This window comes from Adiantum capillus-veneris, chromosome 11 (assembly GCF_014529385.1).
Source record: "Adiantum capillus-veneris isolate H3 chromosome 11, ASM1452938v2, whole genome shotgun sequence".
Classification (NCBI taxonomy): Eukaryota; Viridiplantae; Streptophyta; class Polypodiopsida; order Polypodiales; family Pteridaceae; genus Adiantum; species Adiantum capillus-veneris.
In genome coordinates, this window is record NC_140941.1 from 31,194,929 (window position 1) to 31,220,213 (window position 25,285).

General features: G+C 46.2%; 1 protein-coding gene and 1 pseudogene across 4 annotated transcripts in view; both read right to left on the minus strand.

The window, feature by feature from the left end:
• Positions 1 to 25,285, minus strand: part of CLC-D (chloride channel D) — a 168,277-nt gene that overhangs the window by 46,423 nt on the left and 96,569 nt on the right. For all 4 annotated transcript variants that reach the window (XM_086522960.1, XM_086522962.1, XM_086522959.1 and 1 more), the window contains one exon: positions 10,582 to 10,733. In XM_086522960.1, coding sequence (XP_086379086.1) covers positions 10,582 to 10,733 — 152 coding nt within the window. The remainder of the gene's footprint in view (positions 1 to 10,581; positions 10,734 to 25,285) is intronic.
• On the minus strand, positions 1,344 to 1,420 carry LOC147447066 (U6atac minor spliceosomal RNA; annotated as a pseudogene).

The following is a 25,285-nucleotide window of genomic DNA, read 5'->3' on the forward strand; positions in this document are numbered from 1 at the left end:
CTCAAAACACCTTCTTTTAGTCTACCTAGTATCTTCCTAAGCTGGATGAACTCTCTTGTTGTGTCCACCTAAGAGAACCACACAAATATAAGTGTGTTGTATCCTTAGAGTGAACCTTGAGTAGGTGTATCACAAAGCTTTTTTTGTTGTGCTAGGTCATCAACTTGAAGGAGGGTTTGTTGGAAATCAAGCCTAATGCCCTAGCCTAGGAGTACCTTAGTCCTACTTTAAATCTTCATTTTAAGCTTTCGATAAGGCTAAAGGGTTTTTTGCTCTATGGGGCCTTTTTACCTTTAGCACCCTCAATTCTCTCCCTAAAACACTCTAAGATTAGCCGTAGTCTTCCAACCTCTATCTATCTTATTGGACTCTTTTATACATCTCTACAATTACTCCCTAGATATAGGATATAGCCCTCCTTTTGAGCTCCCTATATATAGGGACATCACGTTTTGTATCATTGAGTTCTTTATCAGTTACAACACTTGCAAAGTAGTTCTTATGATTTAATTCAGTCTCTATCGATTCTATTAATCTAATATGGTATCAGAGCTAGGTTAATTCAACAAAAGATTGATAGAATGTCTGTAAGCTTTCATCAGGGTAACCTTTCAAGCCTTGCAGAGAAGAGCTGAAAAACTGCTATGCAAATCCTTCAAATTATAGAACCTCAAGGTGTTTTTACTAATGTGGTAATCACTTATAGCCTAAGCGACGTTCAACTTCAAGCATCAAGTGAAGGCGGTCAGCTTCGAAGTCTTCAATTGCTCGACACTGTCGTCAATGGCAATTTTCTACAGCAATACAATTAGCTAAAGCAGTTATGGAATGGACAATCCACATCCTTCCAAGCATTAAACTAGCTTTCCTTCTCGAAAACAATGCTTCAAACTCCCAGAAGGAATGGACCGCAACGCTGGCTCACCTCCGCATCTCAGCATCAGAACTTCCCTCGCCATGACTCACCGTAGGGATGTTCAATCAAGCCCATGATGGTCTCCCACTATCAAGCTGCATGTGCAAGGCTTCAACACAGTTGCCTCAGCCCGCCAATGGCTGAGAATTGCTCACATGGCAACTCACCTTGTGCAGTCAATATGATGACTTCCACTATAGGATCACTAATCCACTGCATGACGATCCACTTCATACTCTCCACTCGGCAATCACCTGCTCGTAGCTCCTGCATACAGTGAGCGGCCCTCGTCAATCCCTGCGTTCACGCTTACAGACGCTTCAATTGTTTTATTTATGCTTCTTTTTTGCAAACACTCTATAAGGCGAGTCCCATAAGTGTTGTTGCAGTACTCTGTTTTTTGCAAAGCCTCTATAAGCCGAGTCCCATAAGCCTCTAAAGCCCGAAGGCTTCTCTCGACCTTTTCAAGGAAGATGCTAACCGGCTCTCCTGCACTAAGTACAAAGGCCTTGCCTCACAAGACTGAAGTTTTATTAACCCATAACCTAAGGTTGTAAAGGCTCATATTATTTTAGGAATTACTCAACTCCGAAAAAGAGGAAATCCCCTTGTAAAAGAGAATAGACACTGCCTTTGAACAAATTCAAGAGGTAAGACCTTCTCTGGCAATGAGTAAAAACTCATCTTCGATTAGCACAATCACAAACGAAACTAAAACACCAGTAAACCGTGACGAAGAACAAGTAACTTCCAAACCTACACGCATACGTGGTCCTAGAATTTACAGGACAGCTAGAAAGAAATTCTGCCCATACTGCAAAACTTGGTATGTTGAACCACAACAACCTAAACGAATCTCTATTCAAGAAGCATTTGCCAATTAAAATAAATCATTCTTTTTGTACCGAGTTTTAGACATTGGTAGAGTAGTACTCTACTAAGACCACTCCTAGTATGGAAATCAGTGATAAATTCAACGGCACAAACTTCTTCACATGGCAAACTTGAATAAAATTCAAACTTATGAAAAACAGATTATGTGATATTGTAGGAAGAGAACCTGCATGGACTTCAACTAGAGAAACTTCCTTAACATTTGAGCAAAGAAATATAAACGCTCCAGGTATTATAGGAGAAGGCTTACAAGATGTCTTTATACATCACATTGGTTCTTGCACCACTGCACGAGAAGCTTGGGTTTTACTTGAAAAAGTATTTGGTACTACTTCCAAGACATCTAAAATCATGCTCTTCATAGAGTTTTTTTCACTAATAAAAGCTGCCGACACTACTATGTCAGCACACTTCAACAAATTCAAGAGTTTACAGTCACAATTAGCAGGGATCAACAAAGATGTGGAAGAAGATATCAAAATACATGTTCTCATCAAAAGTATTTCAACCCTTGATGAGTATTCTAGCCTTGTTACCACCCTAACAAATCTCCCTACACCTATCTTAGCTGAGGTGGATGCATCTCTCTTAGAAGAAGAAAGAAGAATCCATAAGAAACATGAACATTTTGAAATACAAGGAGCATATCTTACTCAAAGTAAGGAGGGCAACAAAAGTCAACGACCATTCTATAAAGGAACCAACTCAAGGGAACCTCAAAGGAACACATCATCAAAGACTCCAAAAAAAGCACTGACATTTTGTGGCAAAGACAATCACACAGAGGAATCATGTTTCCTTAAACAACGGATAAAAGCAATGTACATCGGAGAGTCAGGTTCAAAAGATGCAGATGAAGAAAAGACTGCCTCAGATGAGGCCAGCCTTGTGCATATAGACGAAGAATGGGCCTTCTAAAGGTCTATACAAGCTAAGCAAAAGTCTTTTTGTATCTCAAAACACTTTCTTTTAGTCTACCTAGTATCTTCCTAAGCTAGATGAACAGCCGTGTGTGTACTTAAGTGTTGATTCCCATCACAGGTTTCCTTCGCACATTCTCTCTGTGTGTCTAAAGTAAAGAATTTCGGATGAGAGCCAAAGCCAACCGCCCCAGGGCCGGTTTCAGGCAACGCCAGGGTACAGGGGAGAGAGAGAGAGAGAGAGAGAGAGAGAGAGAGAGAGAGAGAGAGAGAGGGTGTCCGGGGGGGGGGAGAGACAGAGAGAAATGAAATGAAATGAAATGATATATTAACGTCTACAAGAGGCCAAAATGACCTATGAGACCAACTAATTACAATGATGAGTCTAGTACCAAGTCTGGGTACAAACAAGAAAACTACAAACAAAGAACAGATAGGAGAGAGAGGTGCGGGGGAAGGGGGGGGAGGGGGCAAAGAGAGAGAGAGAGAGAGAGAGAGAGAGAGAGAGAGAGAGAGAGAGAGAGAGAGGGTGTAGAGCAACGGGCAGCAAGGGAGTAGGGGAGCGCGAGAGAGAGGGGGAGCACCTGCAACAGCAAGGAGCAGGGGAGCGGGGGGGGCAGCGAGGGAGCAAAGGAGAGCAGCGCGAGGGTGTGTGCGCGCGCGCACACACACACAGAGAAAATAAAATGAAATGATATATTAACGTCTTCAAAAGCGCAAAATAACCTATCAGACCAAGCTGTTACAACATAGTGAATCCGATACCATGTCCAGAATAAAAAAGAACGGAAAGAGAGAGAGAGAGAGAGAGAGAGAGAGAGAGAGAGAGAGAGAGAGAGATGAAATCAAATAAAATGTTATATTAACATCTTCAAAAGGCCAAAATGATCTATGAGATCAAAAAGTTACAACGCGGTGAATCTGATACAATGTCTGACCAAAAAGAAAAAGAAAAGGTACTAAAATGGAACTGTGTAGGATATGAGTTGGGAGGGTGAGAGTACTGAATGAGGGCTAATACAACACACTATGGGTATGTGTGTGGTACAAGATGAGGAGGGTGTACAATCCTCAATAGAGCTAAATCACAAGAGATCCATCATTGATCGCCGGCGGATCTTCATCAATCTCCTCCATGGTCAGTAGTCTGACCGGGCGGCGTACATCTCGGGCCAAAGTGACCCGAATCCTCTCATGCAACCTCTGGCAATGCTTTGTAGACATCCGCAGTCGTGGGCGTCTAGATCTCCCTAGCTCGGTCGCTCGATCAATCAACGATCCTTTGGTATGAGGATGTGAGCTCTGTAACGGTAGCTAGTTCTCCAGCTGCCCAGTGTCCGCTCTAGAACAGTCTATGATCCGTCTCTGAGACTGGCTAGCTCCTCCTCTCATCACGCTCTCTCTCTGTGTCTGCGCAGCTCGAGCAAAAACAGTCCCAGATATCTCTGGTCCTCATACCCCATGACTCTAGAGAGTGGTGCAAAGCCCTCTATGAACACGCAATGAAAGCGGTTTCATATCTCATAGTAAACTGGGCAATGGCATGTGTAGTGCAACTCTGCCTCCGGCTCCAAGTGACGTAGGGGACATTTCCTAGCCTTTGCTGGTACTCCGCTGTATCTACGAGTCTCGACTCGAAGCTAGTGTGAAGATGTGCGTATCTGGCCAATAGCTCATCGTATCCCACGAGATAAGTGGATGTCCATGTATGTGGGCCATATCACAAATCCTCAGTAAGCTGGAGCAAATGCTCTCTATAAAAGCCATCTTCGTGCTCAGTTCTTGGGCCGAATGTATCCAAGTCCTCGTGGTATCTAGCCGAGTCTGGTCCTAGCAGATGAGCCTGGTGATCTCGAACTGCGTAAGAGTCAGAGAGAATTCATCCAATAAGTAATGGAAAGGGGGCAATTTGTCCATGCTGAACCCATGTCCCTGAAACCATGATATCATCTCCTCATACCAGCATGATGTATCTCCAAGCATAGCTAACTGTCGAGAGGACTCAAGTGCTAGGTGGGCATATCTATCTTTGAGGAGGTCCCATAAGCGGTGTATAAAGGAGATTGATCTAGTGAGCGCATCAACCACTAGTTGGGGGGGGGGGAAAGGAGGGGGGGGGGGGGGGGGGGGGGGGGGGGGGGGGGGGGGGGGCGGGTAGCTCTGCTCGAATAATGTCATGTGGTACTGAAGCCTTGGCTTCAATAAGTGGCAAGATCATAGAGACCAAAGGCTTCTCCATGCCTCTCTATCCATCAGTGCGACAAAACCTCCCATGATGGTCCAATGAAGGCCCCCTTATCTGAACTCCATAGAGCAATGCGGAAGCCACGAGTGTCAAAAAGTGAGAGCTTTGTCCGAGGCTCTTGAAACTGAATCTGTGAACACATCCTCTCCAATCCACCCAATGCTGCATATGCCCTGGTCAGTCTAGTCTATGCTGCTCTCCTGAATGAGAATGATGGTCCACTAGAGACGAGCCCAAGGTAGGTGTAAGTATTTGTATACTCCACTGTATCATTGCCATATGTGAATGCAGGTGCTGATCTCCTAGTCCACTCTGGGGTGGTGTTAAACTCCATAACCTTGGTTTTACTAAGATTGACAACCATTCTCGTGGGCAAACCTAAGCAAAGCATCCAAGTGACGTTGCATCCCCTCTAGAGAGTCGAAGATCAACACAATAGAACTAGGATATAACAATAGTGGAATCCATGTCCTTGCCAACTGTGCACCTCTATCAACTTCTCTCTCAATATAGTCATCAACATACATACCAAAAAGAGACGACGCATGTTGATGCCTGGGGAGAGTTTGGTTGTATGCTTGAACCTCCAAGCGACACAGACTGCGGTCTAGAGAGCGTTTGGTTGTACAATCTTCTGAGCTCATGGCCCGGATCTTTTAAGGTTATTTGCGGGGGGAGTGACAAGGTAGTCGTTGACTACCTTCATTCCGCAGACCATTTGTGTTGCATATTCCTAATTGGATGAGATTGCCTGGGTATGTAATTTTAGTGCATCAAGACATCGTAGAAGATCAGTGCAATCTGTGTGTGATGGCTAATGTTACTACGCAAGCATATCAAGAGTTTCAAACTGGACGAAAGGAGAAGCCAACTCCTTGATCAAAAGACCCGAGAGGAGAAGCCAACTCCTTAACAAAAAAAAATAGCGAACTTATTGTCCCTCGGAATGACCCTTGGAAATTTTTAAGCTAACTTAAGTTATTTTGGACGCGATTACTTTCTTTCAAGAAGGGGGGATATAGCCAACTTGCATATCACGACCGAGGGGCCTAAACCCTAAGAAGAGTAAGCAACATCAGAAGAAGAAGAAGTCCTACCAACTTATGAGACCCGGTCCGATGGGGCCGAAGTGACATAAAGAAATTAAAAAGCCCGACCCACACGCACACACCAAGAATTACACAAAAGATGATGACGTGGCAGATGTACGGACGCTCCGAATTTTCCGCTGACATGATGACATGACATTGTACGGATTTCCATGTTTTGCGTTGACTGCTGACGAGGCAGCTGTACGGAATTCCGTGATTTAGGCTGGCAGCTTTTTGGCATTGCTTTTTGGACCAGAAGCTTTCGAGTTTGAAGGCTTTTCATGTAAGCTCCTTTTGGGGCCTAGGGCCTTTAAATCTGAGGTTAGGGCTCATTCTCTGGCATGCTTCCTGGAGAAGGTGTAGAGTCTAGAGTACCGGCTTGTACTGTGTTGATGCAATATAAAGAAATACCGAAAGGGGCGCCAAGCTTTGGGGCCAATACTCTCTGGGGTTGAATTCCGCCACTCCGTGTCGCGTATCGCCTCTCTCTCTCACTTCAATTGTCATTAAAGTGCTAAAAGTCTATTCAGTCTGTTCTTTTCTATTCGCACGTGGTGCCTGTCTTGTGACAGCGGTATCAAAGCATGACACAAATTGTGGACGTGTCAAGCCCTGAAGAATGGAGCCAACTTGCAGATCACGATCGAGGGGCCTAAACCCTAAGAAGAATAAGCAACAGTATAAGAAGAAGAAGTCCTACCAATTTATGGGACCCCGTCCGATGGGGCCCAAGTGACATAAGGGAATTAAAAAGCAGGACCCACACACACACACACATGAAGTGGCAGCTGTACGGACGCTCCGGATTTTTCGCTGACATGATGACGTGGCACTGTAAGATTTTCGCATTTTGCGCTGGCTGCTGACGTGGCAGTTGTACAGAATTCCGTGATCTACGCTAGGAGCTTTTTGGCATTGCTTTTTGGACCAGAAGCTTTTGAGTTTGAAGGTTTTTCATGTAAACTGCTTTTGGGGCCTTGGGCCTTTAAATATGAGGTTAGGGCTCATTCTCTGGCACACTTCTTGGAAAAGGTGTAGAGCTTGTACTGTGTTGATGCAATATAAAGAAATACCGAAAGGGGCGCCAAGGTTTGGGGCCAATACTCTTCGGGGTCGAATTCCGCCACTCCGTGTCGCGTGCAGTCTCTCTCTCTCAGTTCAGTTGTTATTGAAGTGCTAAAAGTATGTTCAGTCTGTTCTTTTCTATTTGGCGCGTGGTGCCCGTCTTGTGACACCATGTCTATCAAGTGCCATCCATACTCATTATGCTCCACACCCATGATAATCTAAATAGGCCCATCTCTGCAATATCCAACTCCCTCAGCATCTCCTCTGAAGTATCATAATATATTGTCTAGTGTTGGGCAGTCCTAGCTTGAAGTCCCCTAGGATGATAATGTCACCATCTAGCGAGAACTCACAGTCATCATCCACCAAATAGAAAAGAGGGTTTGTCCTCTCGGTGGTGCATATACTGATGTACTCGGAGGAAAGTAGCAAATAGCAATGTAGAGATATCTGTCTGTCTCTGCCCTCAATCTCACCCACATGTACCTAGCCTGCTCATCCCTGCGAGCCATATGTAGCAATGGTTGTAACTCCTCTCTAAATAAACTGCCACTCCTCCTAAGCCTCGTCCTCTGTGATCTGATCGACTCTCCTGTCTGCAAGCTCTCTCCCTGTCCCTCCCAGTGAAAGTATTTTCAAAAGCTCCCACATAAAAGCGTAGGGATCCATTCATAGTGACATAAAAACCCGTTTCAGCCCTTTGAAACCTCGAAACGATGAAACAGCCGAAACGTTTCGACGGATCGAGTTGATGTTTTATTTTTTATTTTGACCCCCCTTTTGACCAGTTAACCTCAAATTACCCGTTTGGGGATTTTTAAAGCCATGCACAAAGGCTACCTCAAAAAATCTACATAGCCGCCTCAAAAAAATCGATAGATTTTTTTACCCTAACGCACATCGAATAATCTCTCTCTCTCTCTCTCTCTCTCTCTCTCTCTCTCTCTCTCTCTCTCTCTCTCTCTCTCTCTCTCTCTCTCTCTCTCTCTCTCTCTCTCTCTCTCTCTCTCTCTCTCTCTCTGCGTGCGAACCTTACACGTTAACCTGGCCCCCTCGTCTTTACCTGTACATTGTTGCAGTTGGGTGCCGACTTACCTTGTTCACTCGTGACTAAAGTCTCACTTTGATATTTCACATGTCTTGACAGGTGAAATATATATGTAAAACAAAACCGGTGTTTCGCTTTCTTTGAGCTCTTAAACGAAACATTTCAGAAACCTCGAAACCCCAAAACCCACGAAACCCCGAAACGTTTCATGTCACACTGGATCCATTACAGTTCCAATTAGCACCTTTGAGTGTGGTCCCATAGGTCTCGCACCGTCATGCGGAGCGTCGCTTCAATATCACCACTCATCCCGATAAAAAGCAATCTTTCCTTTTTCCCTTGCTGCTCTAATATCCGGCATTACCTCCTGCACATGGGCAATCTGCGAGAGGGTGAGGTCGTCTCCGAGAAAGATGCCCGTCTTCTTAAGGGTTGGTCTCTTCTTCAAAAAGTCCTTCGCTTCCATGGAGGGTTATTGGTGACATTGTTCTTATTGCCCATTCTTAAAACTCTTGTATGCGTCGGCTCATTACCTCCCATCATAGTCATGAGTTCTTTTACCTCCTCATCCACATTATCTTTGTCTTTAAGGCCAAAAATTTTCACATGTTAGGCACGCACACGTCTCCTTTGCTCCTCTTCCAGTGTCAAGTTAATAATGGTAGGTGTGGACGTTGTTTTTTTGCCTTCCCCTTCCTTGGCAACCTCGATCCATTTCTCGGCCTCATCCACTTTCTGTTGAGTCTTTGTGATAACATCCATCCAAGAAGTTGTCATTTCTTTGTGTCGTTCCTCTGGGGGTGGCGCTAGGGGCAAGGCTAAGCGTGGCGCTAGGGTTGAGGGTGGCGCGAGGGAGAGAGAGAGAATGCTTGTTGAGGGTGGGGCTGAGGGTGGCACTAGGGGCAGCGCTGAGGGTGACGCGAGGGAGAGAGAGAGAATGCTTGCTTGGTCGCAAGGGGGGGCAGGGCTCGGGGCCTGCGGGGGGGGGGGGGGGGGGTATCGAGCGAGGACACCTACTACCTCTCCTCTATGACATGATGGAGGTGGCCCTCACGTGGAGTCCTTGTCATCAACGTTGCTGCACCCCATAGCCGTATTGATTGCTACCAAACACGGTCAGAGGCTTCCTTCCTCTCCGATTTTGAGATCTATAGTGGAAGCTTGGAAGCTCCACAGATCATTTTTCTTGAGACTGTTGCATTGGCCGAAGATTATGTTGTTATTCTACCCCCCCCACCCCACCCCAACCCCCCCCCCCCCCCCCAAGATTAAAAAAGGAATCTTTTATTCTTTTACTACCCCTAGGTTTTTACCCCCACCTTTGTGTCATTGAATATCAGGAGAGGTCTTTTCACCTTTGGTTGTATATTGATATATGGCCTCGGCCATTTTTGAAAATGCCAAGTTGGCTTTTATGTAGTAAAAAGGGTGTAAGCCCACCTTTCTATGTGTGTGTGTGTGTGTGTGTGTGTGTGTGTGAGAGAGAGAGAGAGAGAGAGAGAGAGAGAGAGAGAGAGAGAGAGATAATGTTATATTAACGTCTTGAAAAGGCCAAAATGACCTATGAAACCAAAAAATTACAATGTGGTGGATTTGATACAAAGTCTGAGTAACAATATATATATATATATATATATATATATATAGATAGATAGATAGATAGATAGATAGATAGATAGATAGAGAGAGAGAGAGAGAAGAGAGATGAAATGAAATGTTCTATTAACGTCTTCAAAAGGCCAAAACGATTTATGAGACCACAAAGTTACGACCTGATGTATCTGATATAATGTCTGAGTACCAAAATAAAAGGCACTGAAAACTAAAAAGCTGAATGCTAAGTCTAAAGCTAAATGCGAGCTAATCAAGTAGCTAAGACTGGGCCGATACAATGTCTGATATAAATAATGATACAAGAGCTGATACAAAATAGTCCTCATGTGGATCACAAGAGGTCCATCATCGGTCGCTGGCGGATCTCATCAATCTCCTCCATGGTCAGTAATCTGACCGGGCGTCGTGCATGTCGGGCCAAAGCGATCCAAATCCTCTAATGTAGCCTCCGTCGATGATGTGTAATCCTCCTCAGTCGTGACGTCTGGATCGAGAGAGAGAGAGAGAGAGAGAGAGAGAGAGAGAGAGAGAGACCTACGAGACCCCAAAAAGTTACATCTCCGAAGAATCTGATAAAATGTCTGGGAAAACAAAATTAAAACGACTAAAATAAAACTACAGGGAGTATTCACGGGGGTGAATAGGAGCCCTCTAGCAAAATACAAAGATACAATCTCATGAGGGATCAGGAGGGTATAAAATATCATCGTCGTCGTTGGTGTCCCAAGTTGTCCACATAGAAAGAGAGAGAGAGAGAGAGAGAGAGAGAGAGAGAGAGATCTTACGTGCCCTCGTCAATGTTTAGCTTCTTATACACATTAACGACGAACATCCCCACAAGGCGCCCATAAGTTGATCCAATCATTATGCCAGGTACAAACTGACCTGCTGGTACAGCAGTGCCAAAGGTAATCACTGCGAGCGAAAAGAACAGTGCCTGCACAATAGGAAATCGTTTTAAACATGAGTGCACGCACTCTCTTTCCTGATACTAGAGCACCTAGCATGCATGACACGTTTGCAATATGCATTGTGGAAGTGAAAGCAAGAACCGTCATGTACCCATGCCACATAACATGCACGCTGGTCATCATTCTGCTCACTGACAGCTTTAATGGATAGATGGGCACATGTGCATTAAGCATTAAAAACCATAGTTCATTTGATATAACCATAAGCAGGTTTCTACTCAATAAACACTATTCAAAGCACGATTATGTGCCAATATCAAGTTGTTGCTCAAGCTCTACCCCTTGAATAGGCTCAAACCATACAAAAAGTTTTCATTTGTATGTAACATGTGCATGTTCAAAACGATTAGCCTATTTCCAATAAGAAGATGAATTATTCTTATTTTCAAAACTTGTTTGTGCACACTAAAAGCTGCAAGCTCCTCGGAAGGAAAAAATTTGGTGTTCAACCACGTCTCAAATACTCTGTAGCCCAGTTAATGATACAAATAATGTTAATGTATCTCATCGATCAAATAGCCAAAACCAAGCACGGGAAAATTCGACAATATGTTAAGGTCCACACCTTAAACAAGAGGAACTTCAAAATGAGATCACAGCCAAAAGTACCAGCAGTTTTAGAAATGGATTTCAGCAATTAACCACGAATTGTTGTTCTAAGTAGTAAGCTTTACCACTGCGTACCCAGTTTCTCACAACAAAAATGCCCCTATAGCTCCAATGCCACGTATGTATTCCAAGGCTGCCATGTTTAAAAAAATATGTAGAAAAATACGCATGATAAAAAAGCTACCAGTAGAAAAGTGCAATCACCGACTACTAGAGATGGAGAGAATCTACAAGTATGTTACATAAAAGTTTCAATAATCAGTCACCAGAGAGAGAGAGAGAGAGAGAGAGAGAGAGAGAGAGAGAGAGAGAGAGAGAGAGATGAAATGAGATGAAATGTTATATTAACGTCTTCTAAAGGACTATATTGACCTATGAGACCAAAGAGTTACATCATGGTGAATCCTATACAAGGACTGGATAGAAATAAAGAAAGAAACTAACTAAACAGAAACCTTACTAGAGCTCTAGAAGGTGGGTATCAAGAGTCTGAGAGGTACATATACAAAAAGTGGGTGTGTATCTGATACAGAGAGAGACCATCATGATCAACGGCCTCTAGGGTATCAAAAATCCATACCTTAGTGCGGGACTCCTGGAACTATACATGGGCACATTAATTTTCGAGCTTTCCTAGAGCTGAATACCCTCTCGTCACACACACACACACACACACTTTTGTTTTTTAGTAATATCATTTAATTTACTAATAAGAAACCTAAAACGAGGAAAACCCATAAACAACATTATATGCGGTAAATCAAAAACAGTCAAAGTAGAGCTCATAGTGAAGAGGGGAGAGCTCATCCAAATCCCAAGCAAATTTAAGTGACTAGCAAAGGGAGGTTTTGAAGAGGAAAACATAATCCACTTGAACCTGTTGGAACATGAGATAATTACGTGCTTTCCAAACTATTCAAACCATCCAGAATCTAACCCAATTGAAACAATAAACATACGACCGAAGCAGTGGTGGAAGCACTCCAAAAATCCAGAAATATTGGCCAAAATGGATCCCAGGAAAACAATTGCGAAGGCTTGTAGAGATGTAATCCACAAATCGCTGCATGTGAGAACAAAGCCACAATAAATGTAAAATATTCTTAATACTGGCACCACAACGAACGCATCTCAAGGAGTCTATTCCTCTCGAGCGACGAAATTTACTAATTGGGAGAACCCCAATGATACATCTCCACATGAACAATCGCTCTTTCAAGGGAAGTTTACCATGCCACACTTTCATAACTTTATTTCACCACCATTTAGTACCCTTATCCATATGTCATACCTTATTGCAGTGTTCCTCTAGCCAATGAGATGACTGCAAATGGCAATATACCTTTTTTGCAAATAAAGAGAGGAAAGGAGCAAAGGAGCAACCTAGAATTGTAGCTTCAAATTTTCCAAAAACAAAATCCCAGTCGGAGGGCTGCCAATGACCAAAAGCAGGTGTGGAAACCGCATGAGAGCACAAAAAAGCAAACATCAGCGTCCAAGGTTGTTTTTGCTCTACCGATACCAATAACAATGTGGCCTTCCTTATGCTCAACCCAATCCAAACATTTGGCATTGTTCACTGACCAAGCCAATGGGTATCCAAGATGGCGCACAATTTCATAGGGCTTTACTATTTCACCTGGCCATAACATAGAATGCCAATCCATTTGATGTAATGGCAAAAGCTTAGATTTTTGGAAATTAACACGAAGGCTAGCAACCAACCGATAAATATGCAAAGCATCCATGATACAATGAACATTCCATGCAATTGACCAGATACCGTCAAGCAGTTCAAATAAAGAAATAGAGGATGAGTAGCTGTCACAAACTGATGACGTGGCAATCATACCACCGGGAAACACGCTGACAAGCTAACATGGCAGGCCGTACGGAATCCCGCGAAATGCGCTGACAGTGCTAGCATGGCAGCGTACGGATTGCCGCGTTTCACGCTAGCAGCTTTTGGGACCTGAAGCTATTGAGTTGCAGCTTTTCATGTAATTGCTTTTGAGTTTGAATCCCTTGGGGCCTTTAAATATGAACCCAAGGCCACTCCTGTTCTAAGTTCTGTTGACGAGCAGCTGAGCAAAGAGGACCCTCGAACTCTGTGACTTTACTCAAGTATTAATATAAAAATAAATACCGAAACGGGTACCAACTTTGAGGCCGATACCTCTCGGCATGGAACTACATTGGGCTGTGTCGACTCTATTTAACTGTAATAAAAATTTGTGAAGTGTTTAAGTGATTCTCTCGTGTGTTGTGCCAGATTGGTTCTTGCGTGCAACCAAGCAATGGAGACGAAGAGCAGCTCACCCGTGTGCAAGTCTCCCTCAACGGTAATTGTAAGGTGCGGCGGAAGTGAATGTCGAACTTTGCTCAAGATGAGTGCTCCGAATTGTGCTCAAGGTTCCTTTTTCTTAGGGAAGGGAGAGCCTTCCGTTCTTTAATGAGAGAGTGCAATGGACACAAACAAAGTGAATAGACACTGTGGGGATGTTCTTCTTCTGCTAAATTTGATGGGTCTTCTGCTGTGCAAAAACGCTGAATGTGCTGAGTCTGCACGCTGATATCCTGGCTGAAAAATGCTGCCCTAAAGCAGTCCAAAACGCTGGTCTTTAATGGTTCAAAGATGATGTTCAAAAACACTGGTCATGGGGCTCAATTCACTGTGGCCACAGGGCTGACAAACGCTGTTACCATGGCTGTAAAAACGCTGTCTAAGGGGGCTGAAATCGCCAGGTCTTCAAGGGGTGAAAATGCTGAAAAACGCCAGGTGATCTTGGCTGAAAACGCTGGCTTTCTGTGGTCTTGGTTCAGAAGATACTCCAGAGGGCCTGCTGCACAGGGTGCCTCTGCTCTCCTTCCTGCTTCTGCCAGAAATGCTAGCGCTAGGGTTTGCTTATATATTGCCTTATGCAAATTGCCCTACCCAATTAACAAAAGTCACTTAAAAATAGTAAGTGAAAATGTCAAAAATAGGGAAAATAGGTTCTGTGAACTGGAAAATGTTCCTGATGGATTTTGATGGATTCTGATGGTAATGTTGATGATCATGCTGTGTGCAACAAGAGGATATGCATCTAACCTAAGTGTCTGGACATGCACGGTCTGCGAACAGACTCACAAAAGTGCCATATCACTTCCTATTCTACATTGAGTTGACTGAATTGAACTCTGGTCATGTTGTAGCTTGTCCACGGACACATGGGGTTGGATGTGTCACGTGACAGTAATGAAGGCAACATTCATGGTCACGAACAAGAGGATAACACAGCTGGAAAAAGAGATGAAAGAGTGGAAAACGGAGATGGAAGGATGTTGGAAAGAAAAGGCGAATCTCATCCAAATGGCCTTCAATGAGGGCAAGCAATGGAAAAAGGAGAAAGCGCTCCGGGAGGAAGTCTCAACCCTCAAGCAAGAGCTTGCGGAAACTAGAGCAAGGAGTGGCTTTGAAGAAAGAGAAATCCAGCCCTTGATGATAAGAGGAACTCAAAGTCATCAAAGAACAAGTGCGGCGTCACAAACTGACGTGGCAGCACTGCCCGCCGACCTCAACAGCAGTACAAATTTCTGCAGATGACATGGACAACAGTAAGGATTTCTACAAATGACATGGACAACAGTACGGAATTCTGTGAATCACGCCAACATGCTGATGTGGCAGTTGTACGGACCTCCGCCTTTTGCACTGATGCCACGTGGCAGGCTGTACGAATTTCCGCCATTTGCGTTGGCTGTTTTTGGGGAAAGTTTTTGGACCATATGCTTTTGAATCGAATGCTTTTGGGGCTCTGTTTTTGGGGCATCCCTTGTAAGAATAAATAGAACCCTTGGGGCCTCACTCTGCAGAGCATCTAGACGCAAAGTCTAAGAGCAGAGGTCCCTCAAGAGTTGTACTCTGCTCAAGCATTAACATCAAAAGAAATACCAAAAGGGGAACTAGATTTTGGGGCCAATACCTCTGGGCATGGAACTACGCTGGGTCGTGTCAACTCTCTCTCTCTCTCTCTCTCTCTCTCTCTCTCTCTCTCTCTCTCTCTCTCTCTCTCTCTCTTTGAAAAAAGTCAGGGCTGTATATTACAGAGTACAAAATAATCCCAGCGGATGCCAAAATAGCCTATCACGTGGGGTGTACAAGCTGAAGGTAAGGAGGAGAGCCACTATAGTGACTACTCGACTAGAACAATGTCATGGTGGTCGGTGTGAGGAGTGGAGGAGAAACCACTGAGGAGGGGAAGAGTGGGGATCTTGCCCAACGCCGAAGGAAGGCAAATCGACGAGCCTCGGCTGCTCTAGATGTACCGGAGGACGAATCCCACTACCAAATCAGGGTGTGAATGATGTCCAACCAAATGGCAGTGAGGATGTCCTGAAGGAGCTGTGGAGCCGCACTGAGAATGTGAAGACAACGAGCTCTCCAAATATTCCATAGTGTAATACTAGTGATGACTGAGAAAACTGCATCACGTGTCTGAGTATCCCCCTGCCAAGGAATCTGTGCTAGCATAGCCAAAGTCCCTCGCCGATAACCAGTCGAGGTAAGCATGAAGGCTAGATCTGTGACTGAGCCCTCATAGAAAAGATGCGGGCCGGGCATCGGCATCAACCATGAGACAGATCCCCAAGTAAGAAATCCATATTGAACACCTGTTCTGCTGAGTAGAGAGCAAACTGCAAGCTACACTACATGAGAAGTTGAGCATGACCAAAGACAGTGGGCAAGTGTCTCAAGTTGGCACAAAGGGCATCGAGTACATAACGGATCATGACCCATAGTAGCTAGCCAAGTCCCAACTGGTAGTCCCGCATGAGCAATCATCCACATGAAAAAGGAAATACGACGAGCAACATGTAAATCCCAGATGGCGAACCAAAACTGTTGCAGATAGGCATGGGAGAGACCTGAATGTAACCAGAAACGCATACGAGTGGGCTGTTGTGGTTGCTGTCTCATCAATGCTAATCTTCCAATTCTGACAGTGTACTCAAAGAAGGATACAGGTGCACCTGTGGGGTCTGAGTGAGGCCAATGCCACTCTCCTGGGTCCCAATAAAGCTGCGATAGGGCACGGCCCTCCCACACCCAAAGCCTCCAAAGTGCAGCATCAGCGGAAGCAAAACGGGGATCAACACGACGACGCTTCCCACGTGAGCCAACTACGCGTATGGCCTCCCATCGAGCGCCGGGGGAGATAAGTAGTGGAGAAGTGGCAACATATGTCAATCTAGCATGAATCTCCTGAGAGTTGTCAGTATCAACTGTAAATAGCATGGCGTCCAAACGAACTAATAAGAGAGTGCTCTGGTCAAAGAGACCTTCCCAGCCACAATGAGGGGGCATCTGAACCGTGCCTCGCATGACTGCATCCCACTGTGAAGGAACGGCAGAATTAATCTCAAGCAGTCTGTCTAGCACCCCGCGACCAATGTGATAATGTTCTACCACAAAATCTGCATCCAGCATAAGTGTCTCATGAAACAACTACATAGAGGTAGTAGGGCCAGAGTCCCAAGCAGCCCAATCAATGTGAGTCCTCTCTCCAAGCTGACGAGGTGGATTAACCGAAGAATCAAGAACTGCAGCATTCCAAATGAGAGGCTGGCGCTCAATCTCCTCACGATATGAGGGAGGTGAGCGTACGATAGCCCGTCTCATGGAAACCCAAATCTGAAGGAGCGATCGAAGAAAGGGTGAGAGGGTGGAAGTGGACAAGGGGGCATCCGTAAAGAGAAAACGATACCCTGAATGCCAAGTATGACCATCTCTAGTGCCGAGTCATGGAGTCACTGTGCAAAGAGCAGCCTGAAGAAGCATCTTCCAAGGTTCTTGGCCGGGAAAAAGACCCCGAACAATAAGCTTGGTAAGAAGTGTGCGGCTCTATAACTCTGGATCAATAATGCCAAGGCCTCCCTCTGATCTAGGACGAATGATCGTGGACCAGCGAACTCGAGCACGAGTATCAATAGTCACATCTGTGCCACTCCATAAAAGTTCCTCACTAGTCGGCGGAGCTGAGTTATCACACCGGAATGTAACATCCAACAAGAGGCCGTATACCATACTGTAGTCAGAATAACTTGGTTGGCGACCAATGCACGGCCAGCCAACTACAGATGACGTGAAGACCAATGGCATAGCTTCCTGCGAATAGACTGTAGTACGGGTGCAAACTGCTGCTGTGAGGAAACATCAAATCCAACCTGGAAGCCCAGATATCTGCATGTCTGATCTTCTCTGAGCAGAGGATCTAGTGAAGGAGATAAACAATGATGTGGGAAAATGATCTGAGAGGCTGGTCCCTCTCCATATAGTAGTTAATCCGCCTAGAGCAACTGCCCAAGGGCCGATGTAAAAACGGTCAAGTCGCTCTAATAATCTCCCCTACTGTCGCTGAAACCCCCAAGAGTAATGAAGAGTAGCAGGGTGATGACCAAAAGAGTGTATGTGCCAGGCGTCAACACCTTGAATAGCTAGAAGAAATCAATCCCAAGCTGGCTGCTCATCGGGAGAAATGGATGATAGAACGGGAGGTGTGGTGGCTCGCCAATCCGAGTCGCTCTCAACGTTGTTGAAGTCACCTCCAACAACCCAAGAGTCTACACCAGGTAGAACAGCAACCAAGGAGGACCAAAAAGTAGCCCTCTCCCGAGGGGTAGTGAGTGCGTAGACTGACATAAAACCAATGATAGATTCCTGAATCCGAATAGAAACATAAACTGCTCTGCCAGCGACAAGTGTGCCATGCTGCTGAACTGAGGCCAAATAACGTGGCCCCACTGAGACGCATACACCGCAACTCTGACCATGAAGGCCCAGAGCAGGCTCCCAAAAAGTGCGGGCGCCCGATGACATGAGATTGCCAAAAGGAGTGGCAATCTTATGCTCCTATACTAGTAGTATATCCACGATGCCCACTACATGAGTGTGTAAATCTCTGCGAAGTAAAATCTTACAGGAACCTTTTACCCGAGAAGTCTGTAAACCATTAGCATTCCAAGAAAGTACATGTAAATCCATAGACTGCAAGAAAGAGCATGTATAGTATCTGACTAACTGCACATCTTCTTGGAGGCAGCTGGACCATCCAAGGGGTGAGCTTCAGGTGGGAGGAAAGCAACCCGCAAGCCTTCTCTAAAATATGGTGTCTCACTGCACCAACTGCGAACCTCAGCTTGTTTACATTGCATTACCGATGCTGCAGCCTTGACACACCAAATGCGCATAGACATAGGAAGCACCACATCTGAGGATACATGAATGACCATAGGCAATGAATAGCAAGCATAAACATCACTCCACTCCATAGAACCAATACATGAAGGATAGTGAGGAGACAAAACATCGGGGGCAGAAGTAGACAACCATAAATGTAGCTGAGCCATAGTCTGGGCGTGCACAAAATGGAGAACTTGATCCTCGGACCATTCCTGAGCAGCATGGAATGGAAGGAAAAAGAAATGCGTAGGCTGAGAGCGATTGCCAATCAAAGAAGGAACACAACTTGTCTTGTGATGCATAAGGTAGAGCTGTACTTGCAAGGGTCCGTCTGAGTCACCGTACATCTCAGCCCGATGAGTGCCCCAGGAAAGACGGCAAGAGCTGAGAAAACTGCGTGGGACGTAAGTATGAGCTGCTGAGGGAGGGGGGGGGACCAGAAGGTGGAGGGGGGAGAGTAAGGACAGGAGGAAGAGGAGGAGGAGGGAGAGGTAGTAGCGGTGAATGATCCACATGCATGGGAACAGGGACCTCAAGAAGAGGGGAAGGAGCGAGTGGGGGAACTGCAGGTGAAGGAGGAGCAGGGAGCAGAGGTAAGTGATCTTGTGGCGAAAAAGAAGAATGGCGAGGAGATGCAGGGGACAAGGGGGTGGTGGAAACTTGAGAGGGAGCAGGAGAGGTAACACTGGGGTCTGGCTGTGCTGTTTGTTGCTGACGAGGACGGAAGGAATGATTACGACCCACTATCTGCCATGCTGCCTCAGTGGGAGCTGAAGCAGAGTGATGAACAGGGAGGGTCGGAGGTCAAGGAACGCCTGTAGGCTGCTGAGGAGCATTACTAGTAGGAGGAGGAACTGGTTGTTGACGCTGACCATGTGGCTGAGCATGACTGCCACGAGCCGGCTGTTGTTGCCGTCGATGGCGTGGCAGGGTGGGGCAATCTCGCGCCAAGTGTCCCATCTCGTGACAGTGTAAGCACTGTCCTGGGCGGCCAGTGACTACCATTCGGAGAGAGTAGTCGCGGTCGCGCACAGCCACAGTAACTGTATCTGGTAATGAAGAATCCCCAAACACCAAAACCTAAATGCGAGGTGGGCCAGATGAGAAAATGCAGAATCCTGGAACTACCGTGCCAAAATGAGTAGCAATCATCTGAAGGAGATGTTCATCAATAAAATGGAGAGGCATATCCGGGAAAGAGAGCGTCAGAGGGAATCTGGGAATAAGGTGTCGACTGTCAAACTCCTCAGTGGAAAACTCAGGATACCACCTCGTCAAGTAAATCCTCCTGCAATCAGAGAGTATCGGGGAGCGAGCCAGAAGAGCTGAGACAGTGGCGGGATCTGAAAGACGTACCATGAAGATGCCCCTGCCAAGGAATGTAAGCTCCGAGATCCGCCCCTGTGTAGTGCCCAATGCAGTCTGACACCAATCTCGTATAGAAGATCGAGGAGAAGACTGTCCAATCATCCGGCCAACCAAGGCATGCTGAGCCAAGTGGTGTACTTTAGAGTCAATGCGTGTCAACAGGTCGCCAGCGCAGTCCACGCGACAGGCAAGTGGTGATGGAGCGCCGTGTGTAGCACTCGAGACCGGCAAAGCCGCCATGAAGAATGGGCGACACTGGCAAACAGTCGAAGCAAGACTCTAAGTGAAGCAGGGACTTTCTCTCTCTCTCTCTCTCTCTCTCTCTCTCTCTCTCTCTCTCTCTCTCTCTCTCTCTCTCTCTCTCTCTCTCTCTCTCTCTCTCTCTCTCTCTCTCTCTCTCTCTCTCTCTCCCTTTTTTCTTTTTTTCTTTTTTTGAAAAATCAAGGCTGTATATTACTGAGTACAAGATAATCCCTAGCGGATGCCAAAATAGCCTATCACGTTGGGTGTACATGCTGAATGTAAGGTTGAGAGCCACTATAGTGACAACTCGACTAGAATAATCTCATGGTGGTCTGTATGATGAGTGGAGGAGGAACCACTGAGGAGGCGCATAATGCCATGTAATCTGTCCACCTGTAAGTGTGAAGAAGAGTGGAGATCTTGCCCAACGCCGAAGGAAATCAAATCGACGAGCCTCGGCTACTCTAGATGTACCTGAGGAAGAATCCCACTGCCAAATGAGGGTGTGAATGATGTCCAACCAAATGGCAGTGAGGATATCCAAAAGGAGCTGAGGTGCCGCACTGAGAATATGAAGACAACGAGCTCTCCAAACATTCCAGAGTGCAATGCTAGTGATGACTGAGAAGATTTCATCACGTGTCTGAGGATCCCCCTGCCAAGCAATCTGTGGTAACATAGCCAAAGTCCCTCGTCGGTAACCAGTCGTGGTAAGCATAAGAGCTCGATCTGTGTCTGAGCCCTCGTAGAAAAGATGCGGTCCGGGCATCGGCATCAACCAAGAAACAAATCCCCAAGTGAGAAATCCATGTTGAACACCAGCTCTCCTACGTAAAAAGCAAACTGCTAGCCAAACTGCATGAGAAGACGAGCATGACCAAAGGCAGTGCGCAAGTGACTCAGGTAGACGCAAAGAACAGCGAATACATAACGGATCGTGACCCATAGAAGCTAACCAAGTCCTAACTGGAAGTCCTGCATGTGCAGTCATACAGAGGAAAAAGGAAATACGACGAGCCACATGTAAATCCCAGATGGCTGACCAAAATTGCCGTAGATAGGCATGTGAGAGACCTAAATGTAACCAGAAACGCATACGAGTGGGCTGCTCTGGGTGCTGTGTCATCAATGCGAATCTCTCTCTCTCTCTCTCTCTCTCTCTCTCTCTCTCTCTCTCTCTCTCTCTCTCTCTCTCTCTCTCTCTCTCTCTCTCTCTCTCTCTCTCTCTCTCTTTTTGGAAAAAGTCAGGGCTGTATATTACTGAGTACAAAATAATCCCAACGGATGCCAAAATAGCCTATCACGCGGGGTGTACAAGCTAAATGAAAGAAGGAGAGCCACTATAGTGACTACTCGACTAGAACAATCTCATGGTGGTCGGTGTGAGGATTGAAGGAGAAACCACTCAGGAGGGGCATAATGCCAAGTAATCTGACCACCTGTCAATGTGAAGAAGAGTGAGGATCGTGCCCAACGTCGAAGAAAGGCAAATCGACGAGCCTCGGCTGCTCTAGATGTACCGGAGGAGGAATCCCACTGCCAAATCAGGGTGTGAATGGTGTCTAGCCAAATGGCAGTGAGGATATCCTGAAGCAGCTGTGGAGCCGCACTGAGAATGTGAAGACAACGAGCTCTCCAAATATTCCATAGTGTAATACTAGTGATGACTGAGAAAACTGCATCACGTGTCTGCGTATCTCCCTGCCAAGCAATCTGTGGTATCATAGCCAAAGTCCCTCGTCCATAACCAGTGGAGGTAAGCATGAAGGCTGGATCTGTGGCTGAGCCCTCGTAGAAAAGATGCGGGCCGGGCATCGACATCAACCATGAGACAGATCCCCAAGTAAGAAATCCATACTGAACACCTGATCTGCTGAGTAGAGAGCAAACTGCAAGCCACACTACATGGGAAGCTGAGCATCACCAAAGACAGTAAGCAGGTGACTCAAGTTGACGCAAAGGGCAGCGAGTACATAACGGATCATGACCCATAGTAGCTAGCCAAGTCCCAACTGGTAGTCCCGCATGAGCAATCATCCACCTGAAAAAGGAAATACGACGAGCAACATGTAAATCCCATATCGCGGACCAAAACTGCTGCAGATAGGCATGAGAGAGGCCTGAATGTAACCAGAATCGCATTCGAGTGGGCTGCTGAGGTTGTTGTCTCATCAATGCTAATCTTCCAATCCAGATAGTGTACTCAAAGAAAGATACGGGTGCCCCTGTGGGATCAGAGTGAGGCCAATGCCACTCTCGTGGGTCCGAGTAAAGCTGCGATAGGGCACGGCCCTCCCAAACCCAAAGCCTCCAAGGTGCAGCATCAGCGGAAGCAAAACGGGGATCAACACAACGACGCTTCCCGCGTGAGCCAACTACTCGTATGGCCTCCCATCGAGCATCGGAGGAGATAAGTAGTGGAGAACTGGCCGAGTATGTCAATCGAGCATGAATCCCCTGAGAATTGTCAGTATCAACTGTGAATAGCATGGAGTCCAAACGAACTAATAAGAGAGTGTTGCGGTCAAAGAGGCCTTCCCAGCCACAATGAGGAGGCATCTAAAGCGTGCCGCGCACGACTGCATCCCACTGTGAAGGAACGGCAGAATCAATCTCAAGCAGTCTGTCTGGCACCCCGCGACCAATGTCATAATGTTCTGTCACAAAATCTGCATCCAACATACGTGTCTCATAAAACAACCGCATAGAGGCTGCAGGGCCAGAATCCCAAGCAGCCCAATCAATGTGAGTCCTCTCTCCAAGCTGACGAGGTGGATGAACCGAAGAATCAAGAACTGTAGCATTCCAAATGAGAGGTTGGCTCTCTCTCTCTCTCTCTCTCTCTCTCTCTCTCTCTCTCTCTCTCTCTCTCTCTCTCTCTCTCTCTCTCTCTCTCTCTCTCTCTCTCTCTCGCAAGCAGCAGATCGATGCACGCAGAGGAAGTTAGGGTTTCGCACAGTGAGGTTTCGGACAGTTAGGGTTTGGGCGATTAGGGTTTCGGGCAGTGAGGATGTCGCGCTGACAGCAGGCTGCAGGGTCGCACGAGCAGGGAAGAGCACGGCAGGTGCAAGTCACGCGCAGGGCAGGGTCACGGCAGTTGCAGGGTCGCGCGCAGGGCAGGGCGGCGCTGTTAGGGTTCGCGGCAGGTTTCGCAGCAGGGCAGGGCGGCACTGCTAGGTTTCGCATCAAGGCAGGGCGGCGCTGCTAGGGTTCGCAGAAGAGCAAGGCGACGCTGGTAGGGTGCGCGGCAGAGCTCTCTCTCTCTCTCTCTCTCTCTCTCTCTCTCTCTCTCTCTCTCTCTCTCTCTCTCTCTCTCTCTCTCTCTCTCTCTCTCTCTCTCTCTCTCTCTCTCTCTCTCTCTATATATATATATATATATATATATATATATATATACATATTGAAGTTCAATGATTTTGAATTTTCTGTTCGTGTGTTGCGATTGATTTCTCGCTTGGAGTGTCCAAGCATGTTACATGCAGAAGATCAAAGAAGAAGAAAAGCAACATAAGCAAAGACGTCATCGTGGATAGATATAATCACGAAAACACAGAAGAAGATAGATGAGGCCGAGAAATGGATAGAAGTTGCCAAGCAAGCAAAAGGGAAAGAACCAACAGCCATCCCCACTCCCACAATCATCAACATGACCCTAGAGGAAGAGCAAAGGAGGAAGGCTAGAGCTTTACATGTACGTGTGACCGGTCTAAAAGACCGTGACGATGTGGAGAGGGAAGTCAGAGAACTTCTAATTATGATGGGTAGTGAGGCCACTCACACATAGGCATGGACATTGAAGAAGAGATGGAAATGGCAAGACTTCGTTGGAGAGAGCATTGATCCTTCGCTTCCCCTCCATGCAAGCAAAGAAGGATTCCTTGAAGAAGCGTCCACTGTAGAAGATGGGGATATTCCTTGGGGATGATCTCACACTCTCGCAACTTGCTCATATCCAAGAAGTTGTGCCTGAGATAAGGACAGCCCGAGAGAGAGGAAAATTGACTTCTATAGAGATAGACAAATGGTTTATGGAGAGGTGCTCGCATAACGGCGCGAGACCTATGGGACCACACTCAAAGTTGCTACTTGGAATTGTAATGGATCTCTACGCCGTGATGCGGGTGCTGCGGATAGTTTCACCGGGAGGGACATCATCTTCTACCTTGAGACACATCAGGCCCCTAGGCAAACTATGCCACATGTCAGTGCATACAGATGGTTCAACACGTACGTCCGAAACGATACCGTACCATACGGTTGATCTGTACAGATCCATACGATGCTGTATTTTTTTAAAAAAATTCAGCCTCTTATCCAACGTGAGGGTTTCGCTAGGACCAGGCGGGTATTTTTTGGAGCTTATTTATAAGGCGCTTGAGCATTGAACAAATTGCAGAGAACCAGTAACCAGTCACTGCAGAGAAATTTGCAGAGAAACAGTATGCAGGTAAAGTCTCTCTCTCTCTCTCTCTCTCTCTCTCTCTCTCTCTCTCTCTCTCTCTCTCTCTCTCTCTCTCTCTCTCTCTCTCTCTCTCTCTCTCTCGCTCGTGTCACGTGTCTGTCTTATTGTTTGCGACAGATTCATCATGCCTAAGCCGTGCAACCCGTATTGGCAGGAGCATACCAATGTCATCCGCATTATCAACACTCCAGGCCAAGCGGGTTCCGGCACTCGACGATGGCAATACAAGTAGTGTAATTTTCAGCTCACAAGTACAATTTCTCGTGCCGTCAAGCATCTGACAGGTATTGGCACGACCAACAATTGTGGAGGGTCCAAAAAGGTTCCACAGGATATTAGGGACAAGCTGATTGTGGAGAAATTTTCGGAAGTACCAACACTAAAAAAAAAAAATACAGGTAGCCAGCACACACAGGATGCTCTTCATGATGCTCTTATTGAAGATTTTGGTGGTTCATCTTCCGAGGTTCAAGAGGATCATCCCAGTGTTGGTTCTAGTAGAAAGAGGGCTCGAGTTGTGCAGGAGGAGGAAAATCGAGGTGATATGGATGCACGTAGGCAAAGCACCTTGCCTTCGTGTGTGATCTCTCTTTCTTGGGTGAACGAGCGTCAAA